Below are 10,992 nucleotides of genomic sequence, written 5' to 3'. Positions count from 1 at the left end.
GTTTTTACTATTTCATTAAGTTTAGGGCTAATTTTGATGATTTCATCCTGTTTCTTATTTTTGAGGGAGTTGTTCTTGTTCTTCCAAGGTTTTTAGGTGTTTCACTGAATTACTAATCTGAGATCTCTATTTAGAACTGATTTCTTCATTTAAGCATGGTTGTGGTGGTGGTGCATGACTTTAATTCCAGCACTCAGAAGGCAGAAGCAGGCAGATCTCTCTGTGAGTTTGAGGCCAGTCTGGTCTGCAAAGTGAGTTCCAGGACAGTCAGGAATACACAGAGAAGCCATATCTCAAAAAAAAATAATAGTAATAGTAATAATAATAATAATAAATTTCTTAATTTAATAAGAGCACAACCAATGTTTGACATTCCTGTGAATTTTCTCTGAGTACATGGGTTTGTTTATTTTAAACTGAATTATTTAATTCTGAGCAGAGAATGTTTCTTTGGCAGAATGAGTTCACAGACTTATGTCAGTGCATATGTAGAATGATGTATTTTTATGAATAGAAACTGAATTAAAGATTTATGAATTCTAAAATGTTATCTAGTTACTTATATGATTAATGCTGTGTATATACATTGTAATATTATACATAGACCTTGGTTTATGCCCTCTGTATATTTGTGATGCACTCTGTAAAATTTACTAGCTGGTTTATGCAATGGACACAATATTCCCTTTAGCTTCTGTCAGCCCAGAAAACATCTGCTGTATTAGGTTTCCTCCATTCTCCTGTTTTCAGGAGTGACTTTTAGTACCCTCTCTGTATCTGATAGTATGCAAAGGGAAGGTTTATTCTGGGACACTTTTCATACTTGTAAATATGAGGAAAAAGAAAAGGGAGAGGGAAATCACACTGCAAAGACAAAGCAGATGAAAATATTAGGGATGACATTGACTGACACTGTGGAATAGCCGAATTCTTATGGCCTCATAAATACATGTCTAAGAATCTGTCCAATTCCAATCACACATTTCCATTATAGAATTACATGTCTGATTTTCTTTTACTAAAATTACCCAAAATGATTTTAAAGAGTTATTTATTTACTGCTTATACACTGTTCTGCCTACATGACAGAAGAGGGCACCAGATTGAATTGTAGATGGCTGTGAGCCACTGTGTGGTTGCTGGGAATTGAATCAGGACCTCTGGAAGAGCAGTCAGTGCTCTTAACCTTTGAGCCATCTCTCCAGCCCCACAAAATGATCTTTTTACATTACCCTTTGATATGTAGATTAAAAGTTCAACTGGATTAATTTTTCTCCATGTTATGGTAAATTGGCAAAAGAAGGAGTGCAGGGAAGATCCCAGTGGAAAATCCCCAGAGTTTTTGAAAGCAGAACATTTAGGCAAAACTATTGGATTCTCTTTCAGATTTGTGAGCTCTTGGGAAGGATCTTTAAAGAGGTTTAACTTGTAGGGATTCACATTTTAGATCTTGTCTATGTTTAATGAGCTGGAGTCTAAAGTCAGTATTGACTTTTATGATGGATCTAAAATTGTATTGGAAAACATTCATGGTATGGAAACCCAATCCTATCCCTACCAGTCTTGACAGAAATTCTCAATTAGCATCCATCCCCAAAACCATGGTAGTAACAAACATTCTTCCCACCAGCCTGGTCCCAGAGCCACATCAACCCCAAATAACATACAGAGACTCTATTAGTTACAAAGCTGTTAGCCAAAGTTCAGGGCTTCTTATTGGCTAGTTCTATTTTAAGTATTAGCCCATAACTACTAATATATATGTATATTATATATAACTACTAATATATTATATATTACATATATATTATATATATATATATTTTTAACTGAGGACACCAGTCTCATGCATCCTTTCTTCCCGATATCACACAGTAACTCTCTACTCTTGAGTACATTTCCCAGAATCCTCCTCAACTCCTAGTCCCACCTACCTTGCTTCCTTATTGGCCAACAGTGTTTTATTTATCAACCAATAAGACAAACATTACACAGAAGACCATTTCCCATCATCTCCTCTTTTCTGTCTAAATAAAAAGGGTTTTAACTTTAACATAGTAAAATATATAACAAAACAGTTATCAAGTAAGAACTATAGTTACACTATTTAGTCCATGAACATTTAGCAGGATTTAAAGAAAGTATTCTATCATCTATCCTATCTGTGTGAGTCTAAAGACTTATATATAACTTACCTTTTATCATAATTAAGGAAAACTGTAACTATCTGTCTTCAACTCCATCAAAAACCACAGAAGGATAATATATAAACATTAGAATTTACAGAGCATTTCACTACCTGGACAGTCATCCAAAGTTCTTTTGAAATGTTGGGGCATCCATCTTCAGCCCATAGGCCAGTGTGTCTGACAGAGTTCTCTCTTTAAACTGTCTATCTGCATTGGCAGTTTGTTAGTCACTTTTCTGTGTCCTGCAGAATGTCTGGCAGACTCTTCCATGAGGCACAAACCCTTCAGGACTGTCCATCTTATTTTGTAAGTTTAGTAGTCACTTTCCCGTGGGTACTACATTTCCAGTTTATACAGCAACAGTTAAACAGTCCAGGCAAGAGCAGTTTCTTGCCCAAATGACTAGTTTAGCCATATTGAAAGTAAACTCCATAATAAGTTTCTTCAATGCCCATCATCTTCTCTTACATAGATTGGTGCTGCCAGGAGCAGACATTTCTCATTGTCAAGAAAAACCCTAAACCATCTTAAATGCCACTTTCTTAAGGTCTTTGAAAGGTTTGAAGAATATCTATCCATCTCAAATACATCTCCATATATCTAGAAAACCTAACTACCCTAACTATAAGTTTTGACTATTACATGTGACTATATAAATCTGTATTTAATTATGCATTACATTTTAAAAGATCAGCATAAACATAATACTTAAATAAGAGAAGATATATACATATCACAAAATTGACCTTAAATTTGTATCAATAAATGAAAATCCATACCAATATAAAAGTACTCATTTCAATATCATATTCCCCTTTTTCCCTTTAGAAAGAGATTGACTGTGATCATTACCATTTATAACCAATGATATCTTTACATACAAACATGTCTTGTGAGTCTGTTTCATGAACCAGGCCTTGATGGTTGGGGACTTCAGGTGCCTATGCAAGTGATGGGATAGGAAGTCTCTGCCATGCTCCAGGGGCCTTCAGTGATGGGATAAGAAGGCTCTGCCATGCTCCAGGAGCCTTCTCCTGCAGTAGTTGAGTTTCTTCACCAGGAAGAAATCAAGCACGTTGTGTGGGGCACTAGATTTCCTGTCAGGCAAGAGCTGCTGAAGTTGGAGCATTCTCTTCTGCTTAGCATCTGCTGCTGAAACTTTGGTCACATATCATCCTATGGAGGACAAGTACCTCGTTGTGTGGCCTTGTGGGATGTGAACTAATGACCTTCATCGTGGAGTGTTTGCTTTGAAATTTCTTCACAAGTACATCCTGAATGGAGAATTCTCCATTGTAGCGGGAAACTCTGCCATTAGCCATGTGGCGCAGTAAAGACACATATGGATGTGGTAATGAAAGGGTGGCAAAACTGCGCCACTAACCACACCCACTTTAGGCATGACTAGACACAGAGCTGGAACTATAACACTAGCCACTTGGGCCTGGCTAGGGGCGTGTACAGAAGAAGGAATAAAAGAATGAACAGCAGAGCACTCTAGGCTTCTAGTTTGGTGGCGGAAAACTACTCAACTCATCTGGGTTGCTCGTCTTTCTCTTGTGAGTAATTTCTACAATAAACACGTATACTCTCAAGTGTGCCATTTATCGTTGCAGCATCACCCCATAAAGAAGTCATAGTTTCTCTTCCTGTTTTTGAAAATACACAGAGAGAGCTTCTCACTATGATAAATGGAGCTTAAGAGATAAACTGTCCCCATAGTGTGACCACAGCCTGGGGAAGGAGTTAAGTTTGTGGATTTGGGGTCTTCTATTCTCATTGACCTTCACATTGATGCCATTTAAAATATATATCCACAGGTTAGTCTTCCTTGAACATTGTATGGACACTATGAACAGAGACTGCAAATGTTTCCTTTGTGTTGAAGGTCACCTAAGGTCAAATACCAGGAACTCCAGGTAGAGTCCTTCTGGAACATGACTACCTCTGAGAGGGAGGGAATGGTGTACATTCCAGGAGAGGCTAAAACAACTCATACTTGACAGGATCCTGGCTCAGGGTAGTAACTGGATTGCTTAGTCAGGAGGTCATGTTGGGTCAAGATTCCCATGGTTCAGGCAGAGTGGGCCTGTGTTCTATCACTCTTTAAAAAGTTGGGGTGAGGTTCATACAACACAAAGTCAATCACTTTGCAATCTATATTTGGTGGGATTTAGTGCATTTAGGATGTTGTATAACCTTCCCTGTATAGTTATATGATATTTCCATCACTCTTGAAGGAAATCTCCCATCAAGCCCTTATTCCTATTCCCCCTCCTTCCATCATACGTCCACTAAATCCTACTTGCCACTAGCATACTCTTTATTACCTACAGGTTTAAATATCCCTGATATTTAAATAAGGAATCATGCAGTTGTAATGTTTCATTTAGTAACATAATATTTTCAGGTTTGTGTGTTAGTATTTCATTTATTTTTAAAATATCTAACAATATTCCACTATAGATAATTCTACCTTTAGGTTATCATTCATCTGTTGATACCCATTTGAATTTAATTTTGTAAAAATAAAAAAAATAAAGAAAAATGTTGTTATATAAGTATCTTCTAGTCAGAATTTAGATATCATAGACCTGGTTGTCTAATATATTAATATTTCCGAGGTTCAGACTTTTTGTTCAGTTATGTCTTGGGAGAAACAGTTCTGTGGAGTTCAGCAGGACTGTTTGTCAGTACACATTGCCTGGCAAAAGTTCTATTCCCTTTGACAAACCTAACAGAGATTGTCTTCCTCTGTAATCCTGGCATTAAAATATAACTAAGAGCATTATAGATGGCCAGATATATGTGAAATAATGCAGACACACAATTAACACATAGTGTGTCTGTCAGTCCCCTTTCAAATAATTGACAGTTTATTATTTGTGTTAAGTAATGCCTACAAGTATGTGGGGATGACATAACATCGTTCATGTATAACAAAGCATAAAAGCAATATGTTCTATTGGCATTTAACTTATCTGGCAAGTGTTCACTGGATTTTTTTACATCAGATACCAAGTGCTGTGCATCCTAGAGCACACATACAAGATAAAATGGGTGCTTTCAGTAAAATTTAGTTCTGTGAGAAAGAAGGCAATGATTTTAGGACAATCTGATAAATGCAATGGGAGAGATTTTTGACCAGGATGTTAAGACAGAATAGAGCAGTGCCTACCCAGCTTGGCTAAGAAAGCATAAGGATGTGCCTCAGGTTTCTTGGTGCTATATGGAAGGGGTTTTCTCAACATCAGGCATGTGGTAGACTGTTCAGACTTATATATTTAATAATTAGAAGGATTCGTGATAACTTTTAGTATTCCCTCAGAAAAGGATTTAAACATAGACTGAGGTTCCTAAGTGGCAAAGAATGATTCTTTCTTTTGAACTTGCACGTTGGATTTCTCATCAGTAAGCTCTAGCAGGCTTTCTTTGTCTTTCATTTCTACAAAGTCTTCCACAGTCTTCTTCTCCACAATGGCTATAACATTAGGCAAGTTATAAATGGGCTTCAATTTTTTTGCACGGATCACCTTAACCCATCTCCGAAGGGTTTGTTTAACTGTTGAAGAGGCTATTCTATAGGCTATTTCTTTAAAAAGCTTGTGGGTTTTTTCTGCCAATATCGCGATCACAGGATCCTCCTCCCGAGTCACTCGTTCAACAACTGTAACAACAGAGGGGTCCTTAGTTCAGGGTCTCTCTGACTCCTAGAAGCATTAAGCCTAAGCAACTACATTTTACCAAGTTGCTCTCCCCCATATTCTTCACCTGCAACTCTTCCCTGTCTCTCTCTTTACTTGGCTAATAAGATCTTTTAAAGACGAATAAAAATGGCTACCAAATTTATAGCATATTTATGTGTCAAGCATTCTGCTCAGTATTGTAAGGAGAGACTCATGTGTTGGTGATAGCCATGTAAAACACAGAAATAACTCCAAGTGCTTATCAATAGAAAACTGATATAAAAATAAAACAAATCAAAAAGCACATATATTTTAATATGCATCAATGCATATTCATTGTCATGAAAATACACTTATGATAAATAGCCTTGAATTTGTGGCAATTCTTCCCCTTCAAACTTCCAAATGCTGGTACTACAGGGCGAGCCATATTATTTTAATTGTTTTGAATAAAAGAAACAGAATTAAGAAGGAAGCTTTACCTCACTCAGGATGGCTTCCTCCAGTGCCATCCATTTACCTGAGAATTTCAAGATTCCATTGTTTTTTTTTCTGCTGAGTAATAACCCAGTCGCAAAAAGACAAACATGGTATGTACTCACTCATATATGGTTTCAAGTCATGGATCAGAATAGTGCCAGTCTGCACTTCCACTGATAGAGAGTCTGGGAAACAGGAAAGAACCTAAAAGATATGCATATATGCATAGTACCCAAGAGAAGAGGATGGAGACAAGATCCTCTGAATGGATGGGGAACACAGTGAGGGGTGAGGGGGAGTGGGAGCTGGGAAGAAGAGAGGGGGGAGAAGAGAAAGAGAGAGTAGGTCATGGGGGAACAGGAAGTTGAGGGAGTGGGGGTAGAATAGGGGGAAGAGGGAATCATAGGTTACAAGACAGATCAGGCGCCAGAGTGACCTCTAGTGATCTAAAGGGATAACACCAATTGGCAAGCTAAGTAATAGTGGAGAGACCACCTCGAATGCCCATTCCTGATAATGAACTTGATGTCTATAACCATCTGGGAGCCTTCATCCTGTGACTGATGGAAGCAGAGGCAAACACACAATTAAACACTGAACTGAACCCAAGGAACCCAGTGGTAGACAGAGAGGAGTGATGAGAAATTGGCAAAGAATGGGCTGGCAAAACCAGCAAAGACAGCTGATCTGAACAGGGGAGAGCTCTTGGACCCCAGACTAACAGCGGGGAGGCTAACATGGGACTGATCTGGACCCCTCCAAATGTGAGTGTCAGTGAGAAGGCCTGGGCAACCTATGGGGCCTTGAGCAGTGGATCAGTGTCTATCCCTGGAATACAAACAGTCATCGTGTGCCTGTTGCACAAAGAGGGATGCTCTCTCAGCCTGGACTCTTAGGGGAGTGCCTGGACTTTTTCCTGAGTGAAATGACAGACTCTAGATATCCCCTATGTGGAAGGAATTGGCAATAGGGTGGGAGGCTGGGGGGGAAGGGGAGTGCGGGAGGAGGGGAGGGAGAGGGAACTGGGATTGACATGTAAAACAAGCTATTTAAAATTAAAATAAAAATGATATAAAAAAAGAAGGATGTTTTAGCAAAGAAAAGGAGAGAAAAGGAACAGGAAAGAGAGAAGAGAGAGATCTTAAGAAGGGTTAAGGGAGAAATATAGTGCTTGACATTCAGTAGGTAGTCAGAAGTGTTGAATAAATGAAGTGACTGACTGAGTGGGCACAACTCTTTACAGCAACTGTATTACCCTGGTGGGAGACGCTGACAAGGGAGGAGACGGTGTGAGTACAGTGTGGAAGATCATGGGAAATCCTTGAATTTCCAGCAGTGTTGTTGTGAACCTGAAATTTCTCTGGACAAAAGTAGACTAAAACAGACAGGAAAGAAGGAAAGAGGGAAAGAAGGAAGGAAGGAAGGAAGGAAGGAAGGAAGGAAAGGAGGGAGAGAGGGAAAGAGGGAAAGACATTTATCTTAGCTATTTTCTTTAATTTTTTAGATTCATTTATTGTATTTTATGTCTATGAATTGTTTGCCTGAGTGTGTTTATATGCAGCACTTTTGTACTTGGTGCCTGCAGACGTTAGAATAGGGTGTTGGATCCCCTGGAAACAGAGCTGTGGATGATTTTGGGACACCATGTTGATGCTGGTAGTTGAACTTTGATCCTCTGCAAGAACAAGTGCTTCCAACTGCTGAGCCATCTCTCCAGCCCTGCCCCAAGCTGTTTTCTTATAAGGCAGTAGAGAGATGCTAAGCGAGAGTGACACCCATTACCCATGCCCTTTGAAGGAATAACATTACCCTTCTTCAATGCCTCCCCCTCTGAATGTAATGCATACTAATATTCACTGAAATGTAAAATCCATGAGGAAAGAACCAGTTTTATTTACTAGGGTAGCCCTATAACTACATGGTGCTGTGACACAGAACATGTAGGAAAAAAAGATTTGCAGGACATGTGAGTTACTCCTGAACTTCTAGTAGCTTCTTAAGACTCTGGCATGGTAATTAGTTTTCAGACAATAAATGGGATACATTTGGAGAATAAAACAGGGACAGTAAGAGAGAATAGGGAGAGAAAAAACAAATTCCCCTTAGCCTAGTCCCTTTCCTGATCTTGCAATCCATAAACCTACCACCACCCAATTTCCATCTCATAACCACTATATAAAACTCTTATCCAACTAGAATCAGAATAGTGAATTGATTTGGATCTATACACAAAGACCTCAATCTTACCCTCAATCATGACATCAATTTCTTCTCTGAGCAGTAAATATTCTCCAGATTTCCCCAAGTACCCTATGTGCAAAGTATAAGCAAAATTAGGTCAAAATTAAATACATTTCTGCTGTTATCTAGCTAGATTATAGATGTTCCTTAAACTACATTTAGTGATTTCAAACAATCACTGTTCAATAAAGAATTAAAGTATGTATGAAGAATTATGGAACCTGACTCCATTTTAAAGGCAGGAGCCATTATGTTGTATTTTCAAAAATTAAGTTTCAATTTGCTGTGAGAGTTGAGTAGCTGTTTCCTGGAACCTGACCTTCCCCAACCCATGGCCTTGATATGTTCTAGAGGATATCCTGACCCTTCCTTATCCTCCTAATGATCTGGTGGTTGATCACATGACTTTTTTAATTGTTGTATTTTCTTATTGCCACATTGCCACCCCCACCCAAACCCCACCCTCTCTCTCTCTTGTAAAACTACTTGTTTCCTTCCCCACATTTCAGCATGTATTTTGGGAGCTCTACTATCTTCATTCAACATAGTTTTGTGAGATGTATCTGTGGTAGAGTATTATTTTGAGGTGTGTGACTTTTGTTTATGCTGTATTTGTTTAACTTGGCGAAGCTGTAATTCTTTGCTTGTCTAAAACATCTGATGGCCTGATAAAGAGTTAAACAGCCAATAGCATGGCAGGAACAAGCATAGGCAGGGCTGCCAGGCAGAGTATAAATTAAAGGAGAATCAAAAAGGAGGAGGGAGGAGAGACAAGAGAATAAGGAGAGGAGGATGTAAGGAGGCAGCCACCCAGCCCCTCAGCTGCACAGCCAAACATGGAATAAGAAGGAAAGAAAAGGGACTCAGAAATAATAAAGATAAAAGCCCAGAGGGAAAAGGTAGATGGGATAATTAAGAAAAACTTGCTAGCAACAAGCCAAGCTAAGGCTGGGCACTCATAACTAAGAATAAGCCTCTGTGTGTGATTCATTTGGAAGCTGTGTGGCAAGCCCCCAAAAGAGTTAAAAAAACCCAAAAGAGTAAAATATAGAACAGCATGTATCTATGTTCCTTCCTGTAGAAATATCTCATGTATTGCCATTTTAACACAAAGAGTAGCAGAGTAGAGATTACTTGAAACACAGACTATTGACTCATTTTGCATACATATCTAACTTATTTTTCTTTCCTTATCTAGGATGGAACCTGAGAGAACTGAGCTGTGGACTATAGTCTCATGTAACAGACAACTTTGTTCAAAGTATCAGACACATTGGTTTAGAAGAGCCACATGAGTAAAGTGTACAATGACAAAGCCAAGCCTCAAGCGGCAGGCAAACCCCAAGTGACAAAAACATGTTTTTTCCATACAGGCATATAAACAAATAGCAATAGCCAGTTGTAATAAACAATCTTAAGTAAATTCGCTCATGTCCACTACACCTTGGAGGAGCATAAAAGCATAAACTAACAACAATTTTGTGCCTTTGAAAAAACTGAGGTTATAAGACTCTCGTCTTGATTTCTCAGAGTTTTCTGACAAGCACTCAGAAATGTCACAGGACTCCACTCTTGTAAGTTTCCCATATTCCATCAAATAACTTTTTACCCACGCTCATGCAGGCAACCCTATTAAAACTACCTCACACACAAAAGGCCTAAAAAGCAGGAGGGGGGCTGGTTGGGGAAAGGCTTCCAGTGAGAGATAGAAAGATAATAGGGCAACAGAGAACAAGGAGGATGAGCTGTATTGTATATATGCAGGAAGCTGTCAACTAAAAAATAAAGCTGGGCATGTAGCTCAGTGGACAAGCTTCAGAACCACAAGTAACAGCAACAACAATAAAAAGATTCATTCTGCATTTTAATGGGTGTTACCAAATTGGCCTTCTTAGGAAAGGTAAAAAGCATTGCTATGATGAAAAATCATTTCCATTTTCCTATAACATGATCAGAACTACATAACACATTGCAGTAAAACAACTGAGACTCCAACTTCCTAGATGTCTATCAACTGATGAATGGATAATGCAAATGTGGTGCATTTATACAATGGAGTATTATTTAGCTGCTAAGAAAAATAAAATTGTGAAAATTTCAGGGGAAGGAATGGAGTTAGAGGCACTCATCCTGAGAGAGGTAACTCAAATTCAGAAAGACAAACATTGTGCGTTTTCTCCTACATGTAGATGTTAGCTCTTATGTTTTAGATACATATTTCATTTATAATATCCATGGAGGTTAGGTAGCTAGTAGGAGCACACAGGGGAGGAAGAACAGGAGGAGGAGATCTTCCAAGGAAGTGGAAATAATATACAGTATTGCATTGCTTTTTTATGAAGTTGTGAAAATTTTATGCTCAAATGCCACTTTTTATGTTCTTTGCATTTTCTTTT

General features: G+C 38.5%; 1 protein-coding gene across 3 annotated transcripts in view; it reads right to left on the bottom strand.

Moving 5' to 3' along the window:
- Nucleotides 1-5,032: 5,032 nt before the first annotated feature.
- The window catches only part of Mroh9 (maestro heat like repeat family member 9), a 51,404-nt gene continuing 45,444 nt past the window's right edge, over nucleotides 5,033-10,992 (bottom strand). The window contains exons 21-23 of one of the 3 annotated variants that reach the window (XM_040738892.1): nucleotides 8,603-8,665; nucleotides 6,478-6,540; nucleotides 5,033-5,856 (exon numbers count right to left, since the gene is read on the bottom strand). In XM_040738892.1, the coding sequence (XP_040594826.1) occupies nucleotides 5,546-5,856; nucleotides 6,478-6,540; nucleotides 8,603-8,665 (437 nt within the window). In that variant the 3' untranslated portion in view covers nucleotides 5,033-5,545. The remainder of the gene's footprint in view (nucleotides 5,857-6,477; nucleotides 6,541-8,602; nucleotides 8,666-10,992) is intronic. The other 2 variants (XM_040738893.1, XM_040738894.1) reach the window with 2 other exon arrangements.

The sequence above is a fragment of the Mesocricetus auratus genome, unplaced genomic scaffold (genome assembly GCF_017639785.1).
Source record: "Mesocricetus auratus isolate SY011 unplaced genomic scaffold, BCM_Maur_2.0 Super-Scaffold_100676, whole genome shotgun sequence".
Classification (NCBI taxonomy): Eukaryota; Metazoa; Chordata; class Mammalia; order Rodentia; family Cricetidae; genus Mesocricetus; species Mesocricetus auratus.
Note: the sequence above shows the minus strand (reverse complement) of the source record. Positions and strands in the feature narration are given on the sequence as shown.